Genomic DNA, 26665 nt, shown 5'->3' with positions numbered 1-26665 from the left:
CGTATCTGACCGCGTCTGTATTTAGGCGAGCCCGTCGACTACGAACTGTGTGCAAATATCAACATCAATGGCGTCGTCGTCGTGTTTCCGTGCCCCTGTCAGACTATTGCTGTATTTACCTAGCTTATTAAAGTGTTAATTCTAAGCTGTGAGCGTCAGAGGAGCTTGAAGTTGCACCTGTATGTAATAAGAATAGCAGGCGTGTCTGAGTACATTGCCAGCTGTAGTTTCGGTTGTGATCATCGTTGGGTGTTCAGGGGCAAAGCCCCCACATCTGTCGGTGTTACCAGTGTTACTGCCCAGGCCACTGCTCCGAGCTTGCTGTGCCAAATCACACCGTTGAATGGGCGCTAGATAGTAAAGGTTTTGTAAGTCCGGATGAAATTGTTACCAGCTTAGGCGGCGAGCTGTTCACGAGGAAGCAAGATGAGTGCCGTCGCCGCGATTCGGCTCTACCTCGACAAGATGATCGAGGAAAGCGGACCGGGCATGAAAGTGCTGATGATGGACAAAGAGACCGTAAGTTTACCTCGGAGTTGTGTTTAACTTCTATACCAAGCTGTTGTGTCGTGTCTAAGGTCAGCAAGAAACGCGCAGTTGTGTTCCAGATAGGCGTGCAAGAAGGGGCGTGCCGTACGAATTTCTGCAGGCTCAACGTTATGTTTGGTAATATCTACAATTGCAGCCTTAATTTGCACAATAGACTTTATAGCTACCTTTATCGCCCGTGAGTGTAGGTAAAAACGCTAAAACGCTTGTGCTTAGCAGCTTAGAAATAAAACTGGTTTGAACCGAAAATGCTTTGCCCGTTCGAGGTGGCAGTATTCTTGCTGGTGCACAACTCAAGCATGCGAAGAGGCTGTCAGTTCCGCTTAAAAATTGAATTCATTTTACTGCGCAGTATACAGTGCTTACGAACTGCTGTGTCATGATTTGAGATGAAAGGTGGTGCTAACATGTAGGCGTCATGCGGAATAATAACACATTCTTCGGACCTCCTTTGCTGAAATTTTCGTTCTTAAAAAAATAAGTGCAGTGTGAAAAGGTAGACATGACTTGCGATTTTTCTCAAGCTTACAGCTTCATCACACAAACTCTATAGTTCTGTTTCGATGTAAAATGTAAGTGCCTTCTTTTCAAACACATATTATGGCGCGGACAACCTTTACGTATGTTAGAATTGAGAGAAATTAAGCTTACATTTCTTAGAAACTTTGTGGGTTCTCTTTTTTTTTTTTGCTGTGGAAAGAACAGCATTAGGGGGCACCTTGGGTGCAGCCTTCTTAATAATCGGTAGCGTCGACCAACAGGTGGGTCAGCTCCTTATCATGGTGCAAAGTGACGAAATGAGCAAGAATAGACACGTGTTGCACAATGGTCATGCCGGTTCAAGCATCGTATGCTGGACTGCCCCTCCAAGCACAACACAACACCTCTCCACTGTTAGTCAGCCCGCTTTATTCATCCCACTGCTTAAGTGTGTGTGTGGACCACGTGTACTGCCCAGAAAGATAAATGTTTTTGTCTGTGAACAGGCACTGAATACAATGTGAACCTTTGCAGACTACCACCGTGAGCGTGGTGTATGCCCAGTCGGAGATGTTGCTCAAAGAAGTGTACCTCTTCGAGCGGATCGACAAGTGGGCCGGGACGGAGCCCATGAAGCACATGAAATGCATTGCCTTCTTGCGGCCGATCCGGGAGAATGTGGAGCTGCTTGTGCAGGAGCTGAGGAACCCCCGCTACGGCCAGTACTATATTTGTGAGTCTCTGAGCAGTTGCGACATCGCAGGATGTGTTTAGCTTAGATTGCATTAGTCTGCATTGTCTCTCAGGTGTGCCAGATAGGCCTTAAATCAACGTCCCACTAACCATAGCTGTTGAAGGATATATTTGTATAAATTCTCTTCTGAATACTCCTTCATTTAAAGATTGGCAGTAATTTTTCACTATAGCTCTGTGTGAACTTGATGACTTGCGTAAAAGATTGAATAAATGCTTTTAGTAAAGTCGAGCATTCATATTTTGAGCACTGAATTGAGAGGAGAGGTTTTCTTTAAGGCCAATGCACCTTTAGGTGGCAGTACCTTGCAAAATGACCTTGCAACTTTGCTCAAGTGATTACTATGGCCTTAGCTTCCAAGTTAGTGACAGCTTAAAAAGCGACAGCTAAGTTGCTGTGTTTGACACTATTAACGTCTGAGCAAAAGTGTCTGGGACCTTCTGCTTTGCAGTGATGCCTGTCATTTTCATGTCAGTAACTCTGTTTTCTGCTTTTATGTTTAGTGGCACAAGTTGGGCAGCTTGCACTAATCTTTTTAAAACTTTTTTTTTACACTAGACTGCATGTTTTTTTTTTTTTGCTTTTTCTATGAGCAACTATGTTACACATGTTTCAGCGAGAGCACCCAGATTTAATGTTGAAGGTCAATAAATTGAAATGAAATCTTTACTTCACTGCTTCTGAAGCTGCACTCTGTCTTTCTTAAAGTGCACCACTCTTATTTTGATAGTAACTGAAGTCGCAACAAGCGGTAAAATTTAATTCACATGATATTCTAAGTTGTGAAAAAGGTGTGTAAATTGTGCGGTGATGTGTCCAGCGGTGATGTAAGGGCTGGTTACATCAGCCCTTCTTCTTTTGTGGTGAAATCGTTTGATTTTGGGGAACAGTATACGTCTCGTGGTTCTGTCACCACTTTTAAGTGAAAAACAAGTTGACAAACTGGAATTGAGAGTGAACTGTATAGCTGAGAGCACGCCTTTTTGGTTCTCCCAGATTTCAGCAACACTGTCAACCGTAGTGACATTAAGGAACTCGCTGAGGCTGACGACCAGGAATGTATTCAGGAGGTCAAGGAGTTTTTCGGCGACTATGTTGCTTTGGCACCCCACCTCTTCTCGTTTAACCTGACCGGCTGCTTTCAGGTGAGATGCTGCCATTTTGCTCTGGTAGAGGTCATGGGTCCAACTCCCGGTTGTTACAGCTATTTTTGTGACGGAGGAGAAAAACAAAAATGCTTTCGTGTTGAGATTTTGGGGCATGTTGAAGATTTCTTGGGTGGCACAAATTAATCCGTAGCCTTTCACCACTTCGCCTGTAGCCAATTTGTTGCTTCAAAGCATCGAACTGTGAGGTGAATTTATTTGAGATTCAGCTTTTAACTGTTTTTGAAGTAGTCAGCTCTAGTGGACAAGCATCCAAACGTCCTTCTACACTAACTCGGCAGTGCTCTGCGTTTTTCTGAGCAGTAGAGCGTTACAAGCATAATGTTGGTATACCAGACTGTGCAAATTTTTCCCTAAAGTTATTCTCTGTGATTTGATTGATTTGAAAGTGTGCAGAATGTACGAGTTTGACTTCATCCTCCATAGGGAAGCGTTATTCCTGCCTGCCCCTCATGTATGCTGTTTTTATTTGCACTAGTTTCTAGCCCAACAACACACAGCTTTGCACTTGCTCCTTCTTCACGTGTTCCTGCTGCTTTTAACACATTAAGGGCAGGATTGAATAAGGATGTAAGTAGAACAGAGCTGCAAATTACGAATGGCTCGCATCTGCCAAAGCAGTGCCTTCAACATTAGAAAAATGTTAAAGCTTGTTACAGCAACTGTCGCAACAAAACTGAATGCTTTTGTGACACGGTTGTTCACACGTTGTGCCACAGTGCAAAGTACCGTCAATGGCTTTGAGAAGAGAAAGAGGTTAGCCCCCTGTGCTGTTGATGGCGTGAACGCATGTGCGTTTTCTTCCTTTGCAAATGTGTTGTGTCCAGAAGCAAAGAAGCTGCCGTGGTCCTCAGCCTGTGTACGTGTGTGTGTGCAGGGGCAGCGCTGGAGCACAGCTGCCTTTGAGAGGAGCGTTCATGGCCTGGTCGCACTGCTCCTCAGCCTGCGCAAGGCTCCTATCGTGCGCTACCAGTGCAACTCGGAGCCAGCACGCCGGCTCGCTGAGGGTGTCTCGGTAAGGCACAGGTTAAGAGAGAAAGAGAAAAAACTTAATTGTCTAGGCAGCCTTAGTCTGGGCTGTCGTGCCACAGTCTTCATTAGGAGACGGCTGGTCTGCAGGCATCCCAGAGTCCCTTCCTAACTTGAAGGCAGTAAGCTGCCAGTAGTTCTTGCTTCCACTTGACATCCACGCAAGTGATGCAAAAGTGTAAATGGGGCGGTAGGTCTAGTGGATGGCACTCCCAGTAAAGGTGTCGTAGTGATGGGTGGGAAGGGAAGTTGGGTGTAGGGCAAGTGGGGCTCGAGAGGATACCGTGTATGTAGTGGATATGGGGTGGGGTAACAAGAGAAAAGGTTTGTGGTCTTGCTGGACCATAGATGCAGCTTAATGGGCGAGGGTGAGGTGGGGGGCGGACAACACTGCCTACTGGTACGTAGCGCGCAGAGATGCTGTGGGCGGCGTGCCTGGCGAGATCATGTTTCTTAGGATCACAGGTTAAGGTTGACGAGGACAGGAGTAGCTAATCTGCTAGATTGATTCGTCATCTTCACCATACGTGTATTAGAGTGACATTTTCCTGATGTGTTTTAGTACAATTTCAGTTATCAATTTCGCGAGCGGTGTGTTGGCACCAATATTCCCCTTGAGAACCATGCGTGTATGCATGCATTCAATATTTTCTTCTTGTCAGTATTCACTCAAGAAGATCACTCCACCATACCCATCGTTTCCGAGCCCGATAATTGATTGATTGATTGATTGAGGGGGTTTAACGCGCCGACGCAACTCAGGCGATGAGGCGCGCCGTAGTGGAGGGCTCCGGATTAATTTTGACCACCTGGGGATCTTTAACATGCGCCGAAATCTCGTACACACGGGCGTTTTTGCTTTTCGCCTCCATCAGAAAAGCGGCCGCCGCGGCCGGGAATCGAACCCGCGACCTCGTGCTCAGCAGCACAACGCCTTAGCCACTGAGCCACCGCGGCGGGTGCTCGATAATTGATATATGCAACCAATTAATATTGCTCTTCAAGCCATCGCTCCACTGATCGGCAGTCTTAAATAATCCACTTCATCTGGTGTCGATAACATCAGCTCGAAAATACTAAAGAACACCATGCTCATCTCTAGTCAAAATCTGTTCCACATCTTCAGTAAATCATTGTCATCAGGTCACTTACCTGCAGGCTGGGAAGTCACCAAGGTTGTTCCCATTTTCAAAGCCAACAACAAACATGCACCGGAAAATTGCCGCCCGATTTCTCTGACATGCATCTGCTGTAAATTACTGGAGCACATAATTGCGTCGAACATACATAATCACCTCGAATCCAACAACTTTTTTTTTTTTCATCCATCAGCATGGTTTCAGAAAAGGTTTGTCATGTGATACACAACTTCTGGAATTAACTACTAACCTACACTCTAACATGAATGCAGACCAACAAACAGACTGCATTCTCCTTGATTTTTCAAAGGTGTTCGACTGTGTTGCTTATTCCCGCCTCATTTCGAAATTATCAGCCCTTTGCCTAGATTCTTGATTCGGAACATTCTGTCTATGCGCCAAGAATTTGCCGTGGGCAACAACTTTTCCTCAGACCTTGTTGATGTTACTTCTGGAGCACTGCAGGCCAGCGTCCTTGACCCGTTACTCTTCCTGATCTACATAAACGACCTCCCCCTCAACATTTCATCACGGATACGACTTTTTGCCGACAACTGTATTATATATTGTATGATTAATAACCTCAATGACCACCTCACCTTTCCTTACAAAATGACCTAAACATAATTTACAATTAGTGTACAGCATGGCAAATGTCACTGAATTGAGTAAATGCAAAGTAATCTCTTTTAGTCGAAAACGCGATAATTCAGAATTTTTTTATTTCATCAACAGTGCAGTTTCGCAAGCCACTTCCTATAAATATCTTAGTGTTCATCTAACATTTAATCTCTCGTGGAATACCCACATTACCGCTACCTGTGCAAAGGCTTATAAATCAGTCGGTTCTCTGCGACAAAATTTATGAAGCGCACCAGCTCTTGTCCGCAAATGTGTATCTAACCTTTATTCGTCCGCAGCTGGAATTCGCATCAGCGATCTGGTCCCCTCACCAAAACTACCTAATCGTCATGCAGGAATCAACTCAAAACAGAGCTGCTATATTTATTACACAAAAGTATGACCGTCCTGTTAGCATTTCTCAAGCCAAACAAGATTTATCACTTCAGCCGCTAGATACCCGCCGCACTATCGTGCTGTTATGCCTTTTCCATAAATACGTAGTCAGCATCAGACCATACCCGCTGCCTCTTAACACCCGAGTATGTACATCATGACACCTTCATAATAATCATAGTTTCATGCGCATTTTCGGCAAGACGCTTGCTTTCAATTCATTGGCATTGCCTCGAGCAATCCTGCACTGGAATGATCTTCCTGTAAGAATTGCATACATATCTAGTCATGATAGCTTTACCGAAAATCTGCACCGACATTTACCTTAGTAATTGCATAATGATGAATTGCCGGAATAATATTGTTACTGTTTATGGATGTTTTTCCCTTGTATTTGAGCATTTTCTGTTGCTTTGGGCTGTGAAAAAACCCAGTCTGTTTGTAATAATTGTTCATTAGAATCATGTAAGACGTGTTTTATTGACTTTTGTAAGATGGTTATACAAACTTTATATTGCGTACTTGTTCTGTTTTGTTTTCCTTTCCCCACTATTTCTTCTGATGCTCTTAATGAAATGTAACCCCCCCTTACTCAATGCTCTTCAATTGGCCCATAAGGTATAGTAAATAAATAAAATGTGCAGCTCGCTGTGCAAGTGGTTCCAGTGCATGCCTCCTTTCCCCCTTCCACAGCAATGGATGAAGAGGGAGGCCAAGCTGTTTGACTTCAGGAGGCCTGAGCTGCCACCTCTGCTGCTGATCCTTGACCGCAGGAGTGATGTGGTGACGCCGCTTCTAAACCAGGTGACCTGATTCTTGATTCCGTCTTTGAGGGCATACGGTTGCCTTCAGAATAAGGTGAAGGTGTGAGCTTACCTCCAGGGGGCATTGTTGTTTTTCTCTTTGCACCATCACCTCCTCTAAGGAAATTATGTGATTTGGAACATTCCTGTTTGAGGACTCAATTCTAAAGCTACGAGCTCATTCTGGAAGCAAAATATTGGGGTAACCTATTCAGGTCATTATGCTACTTGATGCAAACACAATGTTGCAGCGATAAAAGGCCTGCTTTAAAATATCATCCTGGCAAAACGGCTCGCTTGATTGTGCTTAAACTTTCCACGAAGGTCACATTTTAGTCCTTTTTCTTCTGAAATATAATACAGGCAATATTGGGCCCTCTTCTCGAATTTAAAAAAAAATTGCTTTTGTATATGGGCTTATGCTACTTGATGCAAACACAATGTTGCAGCGATAAAAGGTCTGCTTTAAAATATCATCCTGGCAAAACGGCTGGCTTGATTGTGGGTGTTTTTTATATGTATCTGCAAGGGAAAACAATATTATTCCAGCCAGTTATTGTTTCAACACCTTGTATACAGATGGCGCAACATTTTATGGTATTGCGTCATGGCTGATTTCTTTTTTTTATTATTTAAACGATATTGCCTTTTTAATGATTTTAAACTTTTTGCAGTTTGTTCATGCAGTAGATAGATCATGATTGGACATTCGTTTTATTTTATTTTTCGAAAGAAATGATGATGGCACTGATGGTGAGACCATCAACACCTACTCGTCAATGATGTTCTGTGTCATGAGCATGTTTAATGAATAATAAGAAATTCTTGTAAAGAAAAAAGGCCTCTTCCCTGTTAACAGTGGACATATCAGGCGATGGTGCACGAGCTGCTCAAGATCCAGAACAACCGAGTCAACCTCTCCCAAGTTCCTGGCATTTCGCGAGACCTTCAGGACATTGTTCTGTCGGAGGATAACGACGAGTTCTACAGCAGTGTAAGCTTTGGCCCACCACTGTCCTTGCCGCCTGGAAGAGTGCTCACCCGCAAAACTTGTTTCTGCAGAACATGTACAAGAACTTTGGTGAGATTGGCTCAAACATCAAAGAACTAATGGAGGAGTTTCAAGCAAAGACCAAGAGTCATGAGAAAGTGGAGTCCATTGCCGACATGAAGGTAAATATGGTGAATGTAGAGGTGTGCACGTGTCAGACGTTTTTACTGAAAAATCGAGTGCAAGTAATAAAAACTGGTCACATCAAGTAATTTCGAATAGTACAAACACTTCGGTGTGCTAATGTGTATGGAGCTTCTGAACACGAAAAAATATGGGTAAAAAAATTGAGGTCACAATGTGCTCGCATATGGTGCTTAGTAAAAAAATATCTTGAGAAAATTTTAAAACAAGACGATGACAACCAGTGGACCACGTGGTTAACAGAGTGGCTGCCGAGAGACTGGTCTAAAGTAAAGGGAAGACCAATGACTCAATTGAGGGACGAAATAAGAAAATTCGGAGGAAAAGATTGGGCTCTGGCAACGCAGAACAGAAGCGTTTAGAGGTCAATGGGAGAGGCCTTCACCCTGCAGATAATGGCTAAATGAAGGGGCAGTAGTTTATGAATAAGAAACTTTGTGGACATAGTTGTGAGGAAATGTAATTTCAGCAGCATTTTTTTGTAATGCAGAGGAGCTCTTTAACCAGTTGTAATCATTACAGACAGTGCAATAGCGTTCTTACTGCCGTAACCAGCCCCCTCTTACCAAAAAACAAACACACCCAAAACCGGTGCAGGCGTTTGTGGAGCACTACCCGCAGTTCAAGAAGATCCAGGGCACGGTGGCCAAGCACGTGACCCTGGTGGGCGAGCTATCCCGACTGGTAGGTGCCCACAGCCTGCTCGAGGTCTCCGAGGTGGAGCAGGAGATCGTCGCCACCAGGGACCACTCGGACATGCTCAAGGTGAGTGGCGTGCCTGCCAGTGCTGCTGCTGCTGCTCTTGCACTGCTCTTGCTAGTGCAGTCGAACCCGACCGCATCGAATTATTCGTTATATCGAACTATTTCTGGGCACGGTATATCTGCAGTGAGAATATATGGCAAAAAATGTGGTTGATTCCTGTGTCATAGGAATCGGTAAAACACGAAAGTGAAATGTGCAGCAAAAGGGGCATGATACGACGCAGCTTAAGCCAACTGTCGGCGCTCGTCGACGTCATGATGCACTACTTCTCTTCACCTCTCCTAGACGGCAGCACCATCTGCGCCAGTGAAACTTTTTCTGGTGTTTTTCCTGTGTTTGTTGTCTTGGCGTCATTTCTGTAATGGACATGACGTCAGTGACACATTAATTCACGTCAGTGAAACCTTGGTGGATCCCGGCACAAAATACTTTCATGTTAAAAATACACTTACATCAAACAAAAATATAGTAGAAACCCGTTGATACGGTTCATATGATTTCCTGGTTACTACGCTCTCAATTGTGAACACCAAGAATGCCCCATAGCGTTACCATGTTTTTTCCCGGTTACTACATTGCTGTGTGCGAAGTTACCCGGAACGCCGACAGGCGGCTCCCGCGCACGGAATGACACGCGCTCTCGTGTTCACCCTAACTGTGATCTAGATAGTACAAGTGAAAAAGGCCATTAAATGCTCACGTTCGTCTCTCTCTCGATTGCGTCTTCTTTTTTTTACTGTGGCGAATGATACGTTTTTTCATATAGTACGTTTCTCCCTCGTGTTTTTTTTTTTATCGTATCACCGAGATTCTACTGTGCCAGCAACTGCCGATACAGTAAAACCTCGTATGACGAAATTGAAGAATGCCGCGATTTGCTCTTTACAACCAATGTTTCGTTATAGCCATGGTGGGCATTTCCTGCACATGCTGTGCACTTTACTTACCTAAAACAAATAGCACGCGAAATTAGATTTTGCTGCATGATGGTACACAACAAAATACCGCATTCTGGAGATAAAAAAGGATAAGTTGCGCACCTACTTTATTGCAATTCAAAATACGTCACTCGTATTCGAACACAATTTGCTACAAAGAAGCTTTTGGTGCGAGTGATGACTCGCTCAGTTTCGAGCCCGATGTGACAGCTGTTTATTGTAGCTGCCTTCGGGTCTAGCGTGTAAGCCTTTCGCTTCCGCTTCCCACCTAACGCATTTATGCTGGTCGAATCACGCACACAGTACAATAAAAGTCAAGACTGAAGCATTAAAAAAAAAAAAAACGCACAGGCAGCTTTTTTAGAAGTACACCTGAGTGTCACCTAGCCAGAGAGACGAGCTCTCCTCTCTCTTACTGGCTTCGTATTCTTTGGTTGAGGACACTTGGGATGCTTTGGAATCGTGGCTTTTACGGGAACAGCTCATCTAGTGCTCTTGCACTAAAATCAGTTAAGTGTGTAATGCCATTTTGGTGTGGCATTTTCATCATACTACTGATGCAGTTGTTTACAAATTGGGATCCAAGGTCCCTGAAGTTTTTTCATAGTAGCTGTTCATGGCCTATCTACCTAAAGTTTTGTCACCAGTTACTAATGTCTTGCTATATTTTTTATTTAAGCATGCAACCGGCAGAATACAAGAAACAGTCAAAGGCTGCTTTCCCACCCCCCTCTCCCCTTTTCTCTCCCTCTATCTCTCCCACTAGAGAGTGCGGAGCCTAATAGGCAGCAGCAAAGTTCGTGACATTGACTGCCTTCGGCTGGTCATCCTATATGCGCTGCACTTTGACAAGCACAGCAGTAATGACCTGAGTGGGCTGACGCAGATGCTGAAGGGGCGAGGCATCTCGGAGGGTCTCCTGCGGGTGAGTGGCATCAGAGCACTTGATTAAGCATTGATTCAGCCCTGGCAGCTTGTTGGCGAAGAGTGGTTTGCTTTGTGCTGCCTTCTTTTAGGCAGAAAGAAAATGATGTAGTGAAGTGGTCATTGTACTACTAGGGTTGCGTAGATATAGGGCCCCTGCGCTGAAGTCTTGGTGATATGCAGGGCCTCCTCGTGCCCGCCATATCTGGTAGTACAGAAGCGGATGACCCGTGCCACCCTCCAAGCGTTTTCAATTAAAAGCCAGAGAAAACTTGGTTGTACTTAATTTACCTGTGTTTCGGTGTGTTTAAAGGACAGCATACTGAACAACGTAGCCCTTAAAGTAGTTTCAGATACTAAACAAAAAAAAATATCCACTAAAACAAGCCAATTTATCGCCTTTCTTTTGAGCGAGCTGCCGCAATCATTGCGATGTGCGTCGGTATCGCCAGGTCAGTGGTCTAACTTCCTGACAATAATTATCGTTTTTTCTTCTTGGGTACAGTCGACAAAGGAACAATTTACAAGTAGCATAGAACACAGAACGTTGCTCTCGTGTAGCCTGAGGTAACTGCAAGAGGTTGCTTCAGCGGGAGCATGCAAGCGGACGCGGGCAATACAGCCGGCTCAGCTGACACCACTGGCCTGGCACTGCCTTGAAAACAAGTGGAGATTTTGTTTTATATTTTCGCAAACTAAATGATTTTTCATGCAACATTTTACACCGCACAATTTACGAACGGAAGGGTACATGTATACTAGCGGGTAGAAAACGAGGCAATGGCATCAATTAGACAAATTAAGCGCAATTAAAGGACGTGAAACAAGGATCAAATCGCACGTCTGCTGCTTGCTTAGATGTGTACTTCTATGTTTACATAATATAACTCAGCCGCATACACGGTGCGTGGCCCAAATATTGTCACGAAGCCAAAGACGACGCAGTTGTCTTGAAGGAGAAACAAGTTTATTGGAGCGAACTTGAAAGAATACAGAGGCGGCGAAGCAGCAGTCAACAAAGTGACCTGCACAGACGAGTGTCGGTGAATCGAATACTGCGGCGTCTGCTCTGCAGACATTTATCTCGGCGTGTGTATCTCGAACCGTCGAACTACATCCAAACACTGTAGATCAAAGAAGAGTATTCTAGGCTGGTGACGTTAGTTCGAAACACTCCTCCTATCAAAGGAGATAACATGTGCGGCATATAAAATAAAGAACGGAACCCACGCTTCACTTGGCCCATGGATAACACAGATAACACAGTTCGGCGCAGCCAGTCGGCAAAAATAAAACATAAATAACCAAACTCAATGCATGGTTCACGGCATTATTTACATACGATCGTCGCTCACTGTGTTCGTTATCTTCTAGTGCATAGGTCAACAACCTACGGCTTGCGGGCCGCATGCAGCCCGCGGGGCAGCATTATGCGGCCCCCAGCATGTCGTCAGAAGCCCCACCCCTCTCCCTGTCACTAAATATCCGAATTGATTGATTGATTGTGGGGTTTTTAACGCGCCGACGCAACGCAGGCGATGAGGCGTGCCGTAGTGGAGGGCTACGGATTAATTTTGACCACCTGGGGATCTTTATCGTGCGCCGAAATCTCGTACACACGGGCGTTTTTGCTTTTCGCCTCCATCAGAAAAGCGGCCGCCGCGGCCGGGAATCGAACCCGCGACCTCGTGCTCAGCAGCGCAACGCCTTAGCCACTGAGCCACCGCGGCGGGTCACTAAATATCCGAAGGCCGACGCGCTAGTCTTGACCTCAAATGGGGCTAGATGGGAGCCAAGAACAGAGAATTGATCGCTTCCAGTTGCATTGTCCCCCACCTTCACACTCACTCAGATTGTCAATTATTGTCAAATATTATTGGCAACTCGCTGAATTATTTCTCTTTGCCTTCAAGTCCCCCTGCTCCCCCTTCCACCCGATTTGCCGTCCGGCCCGCTGTCGTGTTGACATCATGCAACTCGGCCCTCCACCTCAAAACGTTCCCGACTCCTATTCTAAAGTGCGAGCTGAGAATATATGACGCAAGAGCGTAATTAAATAAAGTGAGAGCAAGCAAGGAAACAGAACGGCCCCTCAGTTCGCCTGACCACTTTGTATTTGGGCCACTTATTTCAGAATCACAAAACAGATTTCACGTTTCTGACGCTCGCTGCATTTTGTCGTTGAGCCACGCAATAAAAAGGCCAGCTCGCGCTGTCCCACATATGCGTAATGGTGATGCAAACCAGCAGTGTTTAACGAAAGTGCACGCATAAGTGCGCAGGTACACAAAAGCGCAGCGCACCGCAGCAGACGATCCTGTGGTCCTTGTGGACTCGCTGACTTTTACGCGTGATCATTGCCGATTGCATTACTCTTTTTTTATTTATCAGCTGTTGTTCAGAAGTCCTTGTCACCAGGTCTATTAGTTTAAACAAGAAGCTCTCACTTCAAATTCCAGTTCATGCTACCATAGACTGATGAACCTGCGGGTGGCAGAGCGCCGTCGCTGTCCCAGCTCTTTCGTCGACGCTGTAAACGTATTTAGTGCTGCAGAGCTTTGTTCCCTAATGCCAAGTTGATCCCTGGAAGAGAGCAGACACGTCGGGGATGGGCTGGAAACCAGGGCGCAAAACAATCGGGAGTGCCGCCAAGGTAAATATAACTGGTAGCGAAGCCTCCATAGAAGCCCATACGTTCAGAAAACGGCAGTATCTTAAGCTGCTCATAGGGCTTAGCGCCATCTGTGTGAGGAGGGAACACTTCCGGCGGAACAAAAAATAAACAGGATGTGACGCTAGATCCGGTCAGAAAGTGACGTCATTTTGGTGGCATTAGCGAGAAAATTTGATTTCGAAATAGCCTTAACAGGCCTCTGATCGCTGAGGGCTCATGTCATTGCCATCTGACGCAAGTTGGCGAGCCCTTGGCGTGTGTGCTAAGGTTTAAGTCAACGCCAGCTTATACTCGTGACTAGAGAAACGTACTTTAGCATACTGTCGTATGATTCGCCTCGTTGTTTATAAAAACATCTTGCATCTTCTCTGAACCTTTATTCTGTATTCATGGCTTCCACTGCTGTATAAAAGCAATCAGTTGTTCATTTTGATTGCAGTGTGTGGCAAACGTACCCCCCCCCCCCCCTGACCGGAATTTTTTTTCTGTCTTGGGATAGAGCACAAAATGGCACTCCTTACCACTCCTTACCCACTACTTACCCCGATACCAATTTCTACCAACGCCACTGCTGGGTTTAATTGCGTCGCACATACGCAGGTTGCGTGCGTGTTATAGATCAAGGTTATATAATGCTTGCTCAGTTTGTGTACTTCTGTTCTAAGAGAACAAATACCGCATATTCATGCTATAATCAAGACATTTGAATTTTATTCAGGGATAAACATAAAACAAATTTACCACACTGCACAAAATCAGCACGTATACAATGTTCGTGGGCACTACATGCATCATGATTTTCCTTACGCGCCGAAAAATTGACTTTACCCGTAACACATAGCGTTATGAGCAATGGAAGCGACAACAACAGAACTACTTCGAAACAAGAGAAAAGAACTAGGCACTGCATCTTGACGCAGAAAACCGGGCCGCAGGAATGCCGATTCACGAAAGTGCAGCGAGCACACCGCAGCTGTCCTGGCGTCTTATCAAGTAGACATGGGTTTCTACAGAAGTTCACTCAGCATTCACGCCTGCAATTTCCTGGTTACATTATTAGGCAAGTGTCGCAACAGATAAGTAAAAAAGGAAAAATGGATCAATGCAAACGAAAGCGACGGCAGTATGTAAAAGCACATAGCAGGAAAGATCTGGCAGCAGCGCAGCACGGAGCAGCACAACACAAGAGTGCGATGGAAATAATGCTTGCGCATACAAGTGCGGGAAGCAACGAGCACTACAAGCGTTGTAAGAAGACACTGAGATAGACAATTAAAGCGACTCGTTTAAATTCGAGTGGTACTACGCTGAGACGTCCTAGAGTAATTGACACCATTTGCTCCGAGCCAGCCTGAGATGAAATCAAGAGATAACTGTGACATAACAAAGCTTTAGACCCATTTTTTTTCGAAGCACCACCACGTCCCCTTACACAACCCCCGTGCACGTATTAACAGTACTATAGTTTCGCGTTACCTGTGGAAATGAGAGGAAAATGGGGCAGTAAAACGCCAGGCGTACAGGACTTGCTGTTGCAACCTTGTACAGCACATCGTTTCCGTAGGTACCGAGGAAAACGCTCCGCTCCAACCGTTGGCAGCATCGTCCCGTAGTTCACCGTGCCCGCCGGGCACGGTACTAAACGTGTTTACCGGCGATACAACGCACCTCGCAACTCCACGCACAGCAAAAATTAAGTGCACGCCAAATTAACAAGGAAAAACGAATGCAAATGGGCACCACCAAAATACACGAGGGGCGTTTCCTAGCAGACGAACTTTAGGAACGCCTTCCCGAACACTACAAGGACTGCATCACAGAGCAATGACATGTGCCATTCTTTAGAGGGCGCTACAAAAAAGGTTTTTGAAAATGAACAGCATTTTCATAAATTATTTACACATTGTGCCTAAATAAATGTGATTCAGAAATAAATATCGTTCGTAAAATATAAATGTTGTTTTATTGTTGAACAAAACTTGGTTTTTTGTTACTAGTGTTTGTTCCCTCCTCACCTAGTCGCGCTTTAATCGCCACTCCCATAAGCCCCCATGCTAATGTCGCTGACAATAAGTTCTGAACCGCTTTTCGCCCGAAGCTTCGCTACCATTTATATTTACCTTGGTGCCGCGCTCATGTCGGTTCTGTCAACACGGGAGGCTATGGGACCCCCACAGCTTTGTACTACCCAGAAGTACTTTGCGGAAGTCGGTTTTGCCTCCTGTCGTGCAGTGGCACCTGGGCAGCGCAGGGCCCTATTGGAGACTTTCAAATACCAAAGTGAATAATGTGGCATTAAATTTGGCTTTGAAGCTAATAGGTAATAGCGCTATCAGAAAGCTGAATATTTCCAAAGTTTAAAAACACCAACAGGTATAGTAGAACTCCGCTGTTACGTTCCTCACTGTTGCATTTTCCTGGCTGTTAGGTTGTTTGTCATCGGTCCCCGCATAGCTCCCATAGGATATAATGTATTGCGAATCCCGCTGTAACGTTGCAACTGTGGGCCCGTTCCCGTATGATGCGTCATAACCTGACACTCCGAAGCTGCCAGGGCTCCGCCATTTTGGCTTTTGATGAGTCTTGGCCAGGCTTTGTTACTGAACTGGCTACAAGCCGCAAGTGAGTTGGAGAGGCCGTCACTAGATGGCCATCCGTCGAAAGTGCTATCACCATCATCACTGTGCTTACAACAGAAGTTTCACTTTGGAACGCCGGAAGTGCGTGATGTTTGTGCTGTTATCACCCGCCGGTGTTCGAAGTGTTCCGCCACAACAGATAGCGGGCGCAAGCTGCGTCCGCCAAGCTGTATGTCACGTGATGTTTGAGAGTGTATATTATTAGCCATCGGAATAAACGGGGGGGTCTTTCGTTCGTAACCTTCAGCGCGGCTGTACGATTCCCTTCTGGCTTGCGCCGACGCTTCGCGCATGCGGGCTGTGTCTCGACAATGTTAGCGCCGCCGCACTGTTGTAATGGTATCGTGCAGCATTTTTAGATTAGGTCAATTGGCAAAGAGCTCGGCCTTCCAGTACCGCGGCGCGGGCCGGTGCTGCCGTCGACCAGGTGGTGGCGCTGCAGTAGCGTTGAGGTCAGTCTCGGCGCGTCGTCTGCTGCTCTTTCCTTGCTACTCTCAGCGCTTTCTACACCACCCATACCGTCACTTGCGCCAGTTTTGTCGCACAAAGGCCCATCATTTTGGCAGGACCCATCACTTGCTTTGGGTTGTTTTCTGCATGACTTTGGTGTCGTTGTTTCGACAGGTGCTCAGGTATGTTAGGGGAAATACGGGGCACCGCGCTCTCCCTCAGGATCCACCTGCCTCGCGGTATCCTTAGTTTGACTGTTCACGATCTGCTCATAACAGTTGACGATGTCTGAAGGCTCACAATGAATGTCACAGTCGTATGTTTGTGATGTAACCTTGAAGTTTTTCTGCGGAATCGCGTTTTCCCACGCCTTCAATCCATCAGGATCCTGCGCAAGTTAGATGCCGGCCCATTTTCGTGGCTTTCCTCATTGTTGCGTCTTCCCCGGCTGTTACGTTTTTTTTCCCTTGGTCCGGTGAAAAACGTATTAACTGAGTTCCACTGTACTTGTTTCGATGAACTTGGATAGAATAAATTATCATGGATGTTAAAAAAAAAAAGAAAAATCTCAACGACTGGTGGACAGGGCCTGCCAAGGAGCAGAGGACCAAGGCTTCCTGTACTAAGGAGGCCTCCCACAAAAGAACTCATACAGTTCAATAAATATTTATTCCTCCACCTCCTCCTGTTAAAAACTTGTGCGACATACATTTTATGTACAGATTTAGCCATAGGATATAGACTGTTTTATTGGGCAAGGGGGACAAAAGCCTCTCGCACCCAGGTTACACGGTGTGGGGGAAGCTGTTTTTTTTCTCCAACGTGTGCGCGCGGACCACAGTGCGAGCGCTTCCTTGCTTTGTCTGTGTGCTGTAGGTATTGCGTGGCCAAGTTTGCCAATACTTGTACATTTCCTTACCACGTACTTTAACCATAGAACGGCTAGGAAATAACCCATGAACCAGCTTGGGACCTTGTACCTTGGAGTACAAAAGCTTTTTGCTGGTTTTTCCCTGCTGAACTCTCCCTGCACACCTACTTTGGGGTAGTAGCATAATGTGCTTTCATTAATAAGTATAAAACATTCGTTTTTGCATTCAAACTTTCAAAATCCCTGTCATACTCAAACACTGCAGAAAAATGCATTGTGGAGAAGTGTTTGAAGATGTATCGTTCAGGGTCAGTGTTGATTGTTGCTTTCGCCATAGGGGGTTGCACTAATCAAAGGAGGAGAATTTCAGCTTCATTGTGGTTTAAAATGAATGCATTTTGAAAAATTTATCACTTCAGCATGACCCAAGAAATGGCTTTCCCAAAGCATGTGACGTAGTGTGGTGTAAACCTTGTGAGCCCGAAAACTTCATTGAGTAGCCTCTTGTAGACGTACGCCGCAGAGCTAATGCTCAATCCAGCAAATCAGCCAGCTATCAGACGGAGCTGCATATGCAAGATGGTGGTGCCTATACCTTGAAGCACTTGCAACCTCTACCCAAATATGGCAGCTTCACTCGAGTGCAGCAATAGGATTACTCATAATGCATCATCAGCGTGCAGGTTGGAACGTAGAATGAAGGGGGAGCCCCTCTTATTTGTGAAGTGAAAATATGTAACTGTAACTGTAGGGCAGGTCTACTACATGATATTCTACATTACATTACAGTTCCACTCTGATTGTTTGAAAATTGAATTTCACTGGGCTGGAATGTCTTTGTTTTATCAGTTTTGTCAGCACGGCTAATTCAATCCGATCCACTGTACTTGACACTTTCATGTTCTTACATTTGGCAATTAATTCCTTCGTTTTCTTTGTTAGTTTTCCAGTTTGTTCTCTACATGTTGCTTGTCCCAAAGCTGCTGCTGATTCACTGAATGGCGATGTTAGGTTGTCATTTAGCCTGTCTACACTGATCTAGTTCTGCTTGTTCAAAAGCGAGAATTTGTTTTGAAGAGTTATTTTAAACTCCTGCGATCTGGCTCTGACTGATTCCATGAAAGGTTTCTTAGTTTTTGTGAGTTTCGTTCTTTCTCTTTTAAGATTCAGCCTTAGCTGAATATCATAATCTCTTCAGCCTTAGCTGAATCTCGGAAGATTCAAAGAGCAAACTAGATCAGAGAACAGACTGTAGTTGACGATATCATAGTTGAAATAAAGAAAAAAAATGGACTTGGGCTGGCCATGTAATGAACGAACCGACAAAAACCGGTGGACAATCAGGGTAACAGATTGGATACCAAGAGATGGACCTAGAAGAAGGGGAAGGCCAATAACGTGATGGAGGATGAGATATGGAACTTCGAGGGTAAACTGTGGACTCGAGTAGCCCAGCACAGGAGTGGTTGGAGGTCAGTGGGAGAGGCTTTCGTCCTGCAGTGGACCTGAGCAGGCTGATGATGATGGTGATGGGCTGGAATGTGATATTGGCAACAGAACGTCCTATGGATAACAACCGTAGCACCTTTAAAGTGGGAGGAAAGGTGTCCAGTAGTTGCCTGCAAAGCATGCTATGATGTGGTTGTAATTGTGCTTTCATAAAATGACAATTTCGGCTACACTCAGCAAGGAAAAAAAATTGAGGGGGAATGAGGGCACCGTTTGTTACCCAAATGACAAAATTCTAAGTATTGATGACTGAAATGTTCATTACACAGATACATTCATTCGGCAAACAAATGGAACACTAAGTGAATTTGTCGAACTTCAGTTTTTGTTTGCATGGCATAGACTGGCTCAAAAAAACACACTTTTCATCATATATCCACCTGATAAAAGAGTATTTAATTTATTAAGCCTGAAACAAGAAAAAATATCATGCAACGTTTGCGGCGGCCGCAACAACTAAAAGTGGCGCGTATTTGTGTTGCAACTGGTTAGAACGCTAATCTTGGCATCTTCCAATCACATCACAACTTCGGTTCCGTGTAACAACATGCTTGGCATCCGACGTTATCGCTTCTACCACATCATTGGCTATAGAATGGGCCAGGTAAGCCTTTCAGCACCGCTTAAAATCTTCATGTTCACTAGCTGAGGTATATGCAGTGGCTGAACGCGCTCAGTGTCATCGAAGACGCTCAAATGCGATGCGCTTTCCCCTCACCTCTGGAGCTTCCCTGGCTCGTCCCTGTGTCATAAGAAAGGTGTTCGAACGAGCCCAACAGTCAGCTGATTCGGCACTGTGCCCGCAAGCTGTCGGTGCTTATGTCGACGCCACGCCAACGGGAACTCGCCAGCGTGTCTGTCAGTCTGCACGCAGTCTGCCAACCTGCTTGTGGAGCAATGAACGGTGCAGCACAAAATGATGACTGCAGTGTAGAAAACATTACCTAAATAAAAATAAATCGCCCCACTCCCCAAAAAATGCAATCAGGGAATCAAACCTGCTCCTTGCGATGCAGTGCACCTAGTGCTTCTGACCACTCGGCCATAACCCCAGAGGTGTTGGGGAAGGAAATATGGAGCATATATTGTATGGGCTGTTTATTTTTATTTAGTTTAAGCATTTGCAGCAGCAGCTTAGATGAGTATTTCTTGAAGAATTCTTGAATAACGCTTGCACAGTAAGCATCCCCCAAATCTCCACGAATACGAGTAGCAACTGCGTCTTTTAGGCAGGAAAAGCAGTCCCAAATGTGTGGCCGTGCTGCTGACTGCCCTGCTAGTTCACCCTGCACAAAGAGTGCAGGGTGAACAAACCTGGGCACAAACCTTGTCATAGCTTAGTTTTAATTAGAGCGAACTAATTGCGACGACCTGCCGGTGGCCGACCGACTGACTTTGTCGGAGGGTCAGCAAGCCAAACAGTCATGCCAGCCCTGCAAGAGTAAGCATCACACGCAACATCACAGGAAATCAGCAAGAAGGATGCAGAGAGGAAGACAGCACTATCGATTTGATTTTTTACTAAATAAAGTGGCGTAAACACACCCAGAGTGGCCGAAACAGGGCCTAGGTATTCGAGACTTCAATGTGCGCAAGTAATTCCATAATGTTTACAAATTACTTAAGGGGAATGCGTGTTTTCTTGATGTCATCATCAAGCCTCTTGCCCTTCTCTCATTTTGTCAGCTTCAGACCTATTGAGTGCCTGGCCTAAAGGAACGCCAACTGCATGTTCTTTTCGATTTTCAGATGATACCGGCGGCACTGGACTTTCAAGAACGCAGGCTTCAGCCTGGTGACAAGTTCAGTGCTGACAATGTGCGTGCTTTTACCAAAAAGGTTATCAAGGGTCTAAAGGTGAGTGCCGTCTTCGTAATTTCACGCTCGCTGCATCAGTGCCGCTTTTGGCAATGAGGTACTTAACACCTCACAATGCCAAACACAGTGCCTGCAATTGGGGCCTCACTAAATTTTTGGGGTGGAATGCATCTTTTCCAGGGTGTTGAGAACATTTACACACAGCATGTGCCCCTGGTCTACGACATACTGGAAGACCTGATGCGGGGCCGACTAAGAGACAGTGCTTACCCACAAGCGTATGCACCGCCTGACAGGTGAGGCCCACTGGTTTGAATACTCCAATTTTCAGATTTTGCTCGAGGGAAGAATTTTTGGGCACAAATTGAGGGAAACATCTTGCTTTACCTTAAAGGGGCCTTGACGCACCTACCATCGACTACTCGGAATGTATTTTGGGACAAAGTCTATTGTCCCAGCAATCCCCTCATGCAAGAATTATGAAAATCCGTTCATTATCATCGAAACTATGCGGGATGAGAAATCGCGCATAATCGTTCCTTCTCAACTCGACCGCAAACAACGCGACGAAAGCTGCGCGCTCTCACCCGGAAAGGTGGGCGGCTCGCGGCGTTCTTTTCCGCAGCCCTCGATATATCACAGGCCGGTGAGTTATCTCCTTTTCTCCACAATGTGGAGGGGTCTATTTCCGGTCTGGTGCCACAAAAAAGCAGGCATGGGTGCCTGCTCGCATGCGGGCGCTCAGGCTGGTAGGGCATTTTTGAAGCAATAAACATTTGTTGTCGAGTGGTCTGGTTGTGAAAGGGAAGTATCGAGCTCATCACTCAAACTCCGTGCGCACTCAAAACACACAAAAAACGGCAAAACTGTGCCTACAGGTTCAGGCATAGAAGAGGTTCGTACACGGCGCTGACGACGGAGGATCGTCACAAGAAATGCGAGAAATTAGCCGCGAAGTTGACCAGTGACAGCCGATCGGACAGCCATGGCCTTAATGACGTCGTTTAGGCCATGCCAGGGGTGCATAATGAGAACTGAAGAGAGCGCGGTTGGTTTTTCCGCGTCTTTCACAGCGTTTTGCGCGCTCACCGCTTCACGTGCACGTGTAATATTTGGCTCAGGTATTTATTTCTGGTAGTGTAAGCCAAGCGTCGTGCAGGTTTATTTGCACTGCTGAAAGAGTATTGCAGGGTCCCTTTAAACATGCTGTCCCTAGGATGGTTTTCCCTTTTTTTCCCCCGCTTAGGTAGGTTGGCTAAGGTCCACTGTTGGTTGGCAGTTTATTTTTGATGGGAACATTTCACTTTGTTAAATAATGCCCGGAGAACAAACTGAAAAATTCCACTTTGCAGGCAGAAATGTGCGTGCATGTGCGTGCGTGCAAGAATATGTGCGTGTGTGCAGGAGCGGGCGGGCGGGCGGGCGGGCGGGCGCACGTGTGTTGTCTTTAGGCCTACTGCATAGGGATCTATACTCGGGAACAAGTTAAGAACGGCAATAGCTCATGTACAGTATCACTCCGCCTAAGCGACGAACCCGGATGTCAACGGGCGCGCGCGTTTTGAAAGGAGACTGCTATGAATGCGTGATATCATCTGCCTTTTCTCATGTAGTTTGTTTGTCGTCGCTGCAGTAGGTTATAAGCATATTAAGTCCAAAAAGTTACGAAAACGGCTCGTGCCATGTTCAAAATATTCACAGTAACGCGCTATTTGTGCTGCGCGGAGTAACATCCGGCTGCGGTGATGAGGCACAGCGGCAACTTCCGCTGCCGTTCTTAAGTTGTAACCGAGTATAGCACATAAGAATGGAATCTAATAGAAGGCTTCCACCGCCTGTGATTACCATTTTTTAACTTGTATTGCTTTTTCCAACCCTGGTTGTGCACATATGCGAAAAGGGTGAGCACTGTCTTGTGGTGGCGAGCACGTGCATCTTGCGGGATTCGCAAGCAGATGAAATTTTTTGTTGCAATTTAGGGGGTGCAAGGATTATGCGAGGAAACAAAAAATCCAAGTTTTGGCAGCTCACATTAGGGGTGCGAGCATTACGCGAGTAAATATGGCATGTACAGTCAAAACTCGATTTAAAAGTTGAAGGGAGCCTCGAATTATTTCGTTAGATCTAGAACTTCAGTAAATCGAGTTAGGAATTTCTTGGTCACTTAATTCGGTACATTCGATTATATATACTGTAGCGGCATTGTATTTGTGAAGCGTATATGCTCTAAAAATAAAATTGTGACCGGCGCGTATGAAAAGAGACCACGAAAATTGTTACCTGAACAAGAATGGCCCCTGGGGTACAACAAATTGATTTCCCACCAAAGAGGTCGGCGATGTTTGCTTGCGTGCGCTTAGTAAGCAACGGCCGCACGGATTTCTCATCAGTTTTTAGTGCGGTCAGTGCGTCTTCCGTATCCTCATGCGTTCTGGCAAACATCCGCAACAGATCAAGGGCATCCATCACTTGACCCAGTGTTAGCATGGGAGCTTCGATATCTTCAACATTTTTGTCAGCGTCTTCAGCCGCCACTTAGTCTTCAGCGCTTTCTCGCGTGACGGGTTCCCCAACGAAGTGGCAGGGAGGATGTCGTCTTTCTCTTTCAATATTGTAGAAAGAGTACTGGCTGGAATGCCATGTGCTGCAGCCACATCATATTTCTTTTGTCCATTTATTACTGCACAAATTATGCCCGCTTTCTCATCCAGAGTAAGCGTTTTTCTTTTCTTGACGGGCTCCATGCCTGACAAGCTCATTACAAGGTTTAGCGGTGCGCTTGATTGCACACACCACTTTCATTGCACATGAGTAGCAATGCTAGATGGACTGTAGGCTTAACAAATTGAACTTCACAAAAACTCGAGTTCTGACAGAGAACGATGTAAAAGAAGGGTGAAAGCACAGGAACGACCCGCAAAATGATAATGAACAAACACAAAGCATGCCCTGCAAAGTCTGACCGCGGAGACCGAAGTGATGATGGTGATGATTAGTGGCCTTCCCCTTTGAATCGGGGTGATGGTATGCGCCATCTCACTCACACTAGTCATTTAATTAAATTGTTACCTGAACAAAACGGCCCCTGGGGAACTGCAAATTTATTTCTCACCCAAGAAGCCGGTGATGTTTGCTTGTGTGCACTTCATAAACGGCTGCACGGATTTCTCATAAGTTTGTAGTGCGTCCAGCGCGTCTTTCATATCCTGTGCGTTCCGGCAAACATCCGCAGCAGATCATGAGCATCTATAACTTGAACCGGTGTCGGCCTTTTGTTAACATACCTATAAAGTTGGAAACAGCGCCAGTGCCACCTATGACATGTGAGCGAAACTTTTTTTTAACCGCAGGCGTCATCTGATGAATTCAACTCAAAATTACAACTCTCGTTTTGTGCCGCGCAGTTTCATAAAAGAGGGACTAAGGTTCTCCGCAATGTTATCTTTGGTGCGCCATGTACCAATATTGAGGCGTCCTCTACAAAACAGACAAAAAAAATAACGCTTCTTGAGTCGTACTTCTGAGAAAAGGTTCGTTAAACCGGGACAGATCGTGATATTGGTTTCGTTATTTCGAGTTAGTCAAAGCATTGGGCTTTATGGGCGTCTGAGTAGGGTCGAGATATCTTCGTTACATTGGGTTTCATTAAGGGGGGACACTGCTCTTAAAAAAACTTTTTAAATTTTTAAGTAAACTCTGTGAAACTTGTCAGTCTTGCTGCTTTTCCTCCACTGATTTCAAATATGGCATTATTTTTTTTGTTGGTCAATTAGGTCCCGAGATAATTATAGGTAATTAACCATTTTTGGAGGAACAATAGACAAAACTGTGTTGGTAAGAAAACTGTAGTCTTTACATTTTCTAATACTATGAACACTGGTGAGTGCAATAAGACAATTATTTCTTTGATGCGTCGCTTGAAACTAATTTTACAGCTCGTTAAACCTTGGTGGCAACACTGGCAAGGAGCCATTTTGAGTGCCAACTTCAAACACTGAAGTTTAATGAGCGGTAAAATCAGTTCCAAGCGATGAATAAAAAAACTGATTGTCTTATTGCACTCACCAGGGTTCATAGTGTTGGAAAATGTAAAGATTACAGTTTTCTGACCAACACAGTTTTTTCTATTGTTCCTCCAAAAGTGGTTAATTACCACTAATTATCTCAGGACCTAATTGACCAACTAAAAAAATAATGCCATATTTGAAATCAGTGGGGGGAAAGCAGCAAGACTGACAAGTTTCACAGAGTTTACCTAAAAATTAAAAGAAATAGTTTTAAGAGGGGTGTCCCCCCTTAAGTCGAGTTTTGACTGTATATATGTATATACACACACTCACTTACATGCCCCTCCTTTTCAGCAGCAGCAGCATACTTCGCTACCAGGACATAACCGTCTTCATTGCTGGCGGGGTGACATATGAGGAGTCCCTTTCCATTTACAAGCTCAACGTCGCCAACCCAGCAGTCCGCATCATGCTCGGGGGAACTTGCATCCACAATTTCACCAGGTAAGGCTGCATGCGACACCTGTTCGCCTGGTGTGCGACTTCATGGTGCTTGCCTGTTGCCTGTGAAAATAGCATCTCTGACAAGACACTTGGCCTGCTGTAAATGCTTTGCCGTTTGCAAGGGGAGTTCCCCCTGACCCATCAAGTTTTTCTCAAAATCATGCAGCACTAGCCTCATGACATAGTGATACTTGGATGTCAGATATGCACAATTTTCTTATCACTATTCTTTTTTCTCCTCTCCCAAGCTTCCTGGATGAGCTCAGGGCAGCATCTACCGATTATACAAGATCTGGAAGACGCCTGTGACATTCCGTTTCCTTTTCCATATGCGTCTTTGTATGTCGTCTCAGAGAAGAGAATTGCCACTGGACCCAATGCAGCATTCTTGAAACACAAGGCAGCTGCAAGCAGTCTTGCTGAAGGAAAGAGAGGGACAGTGGAAGTGCAGCACTTGTTAAAATGAATTGTCTTGTTACATTTCTGTGAACATTGTAAAAATGTTGGTGTGTCTCTGTGGCATAACATTAAACGTTGCGTGATTAAGACTTAATTGCACACTTATGGGAATTAGCTTGAAGCTTTGGCTTTCGCGAGTCTGCAACTGGCCAATGACATGTGCTTGTATCAGCAGACCAACCAAGCAAAGGTTTTTTTTGCTGGCAGTGCAAGGAGGTGTTGGATAGCATGCATTAGAAGACCTTTTAAATTTAGTTTTTTTATGAGGTCACAGCGTTAAATTAAATACAACCCCTTAGATATTTTTGTATGGCATGTAGAATGTGATTTGTCCTTACCTTAAATGTTGCAGCTCTCACAAAGTGATAGCCTGCCTTATTCACCATAAGGCAGTTTCTGGGCTGATTAAAAATTTGCTGTCAAAGTGACAAGTTCAGAAATTCCTTCAACGTCTATTAACAGGCAACAATGCAGGTGCACACTCCAGTGTTTTTGAACAGATTTGTTAATATGTACTGGTAAACAGTCTTTCCACAGCTGAAGTGTGAATATGATTAGGTAATTTACGGTACATAAGATGCTTTTATTACCACTTTTCAGCAAGTCAGAGTCCTTTAGCATCGTACTTTGACTTCATATTCGTGTATGTCACAGCTAGAAGTATTTTGGCTCCCTGACTTCTGTGATGGATGTACCTGGCATTTATTTCTTACAGTTACTACATTGAGGTATTATTAATTGTTCTTTATTATTTTAGGCCAATGGTCTGTGGGTGTATTGTTTGTGATATAACTTTCCACCAGTCTAACGTGTGTCTTGAAAGGACAGTAAAAGGCTAGTCAAATGCATGCATTTTCTGAACACAAATAAATGCGAGGAAAACTGTCAGGCAAGTAATTCACCTTTATGAGATCTATGCCTTGCATAGCGTTCTGTTCCAACTAACCAGCTTGCTGTTTGAAGCTACCAGTCTCA

At 45.1% G+C, this 26665-nt stretch overlaps 1 protein-coding gene across 2 annotated transcripts; it reads left to right on the top strand.

The window, feature by feature from the left end:
• Positions 1-38: 38 nt before the first annotated feature.
• On the top strand, positions 39-25784 carry Vps45 (vacuolar protein sorting 45). Of its 2 annotated transcripts, none has more exons than XM_077699212.1 (13): positions 39-519; positions 1564-1762; positions 2780-2928; positions 3827-3964; positions 6828-6938; positions 7797-7931; positions 8000-8110; positions 8730-8897; positions 10602-10760; positions 20652-20759; positions 20901-21016; positions 25085-25231; positions 25480-25784. In XM_077699212.1, the coding sequence occupies exons 1-13, from the start codon at positions 427-429 to the stop codon at positions 25538-25540; spliced, it is 1695 nt and encodes a 564-aa protein (XP_077555338.1). In that variant the 5' UTR covers positions 39-426; the 3' UTR covers positions 25541-25784. The 2 variants fall into 2 exon arrangements, with proteins under 2 accessions (XP_077555338.1, XP_077555337.1); XM_077699211.1 differs by having other exon boundaries at positions 25082-25231.
• The last annotated feature ends 881 nt before the right edge of the window (positions 25785-26665 follow it).

The sequence above is a fragment of the Haemaphysalis longicornis genome, unplaced genomic scaffold, assembly GCF_048455015.1.
Source record: "Haemaphysalis longicornis isolate Haplotype H1 unplaced genomic scaffold, Haemaphysalis longicornis Haplotype H1 scaffold_2, whole genome shotgun sequence".
Classification (NCBI taxonomy): Eukaryota; Metazoa; Arthropoda; class Arachnida; order Ixodida; family Ixodidae; genus Haemaphysalis; species Haemaphysalis longicornis.
Note: the sequence above shows the minus strand (reverse complement) of the source record. Positions and strands in the feature narration are given on the sequence as shown.

Excerpts from the sequence above, each read along its gene's own strand:
- Vps45 (XM_077699211.1), top strand. The coding sequence starts at position 427 with ATGAGTGCCGTCGCCGCGATTCGGCTCTACCTCGACAAGATGATCGAG. Across the intron at positions 7,932-7,999 it reads ACGACGAGTTCTACAGCAGT|AACATGTACAAGAACTTTGG; the intron begins GTAAGCTTTGGC and ends TTGTTTCTGCAG. Across the intron at positions 10,761-20,651 it reads TCTCGGAGGGTCTCCTGCGG|ATGATACCGGCGGCACTGGA; the intron begins GTGAGTGGCATC and ends TTCGATTTTCAG.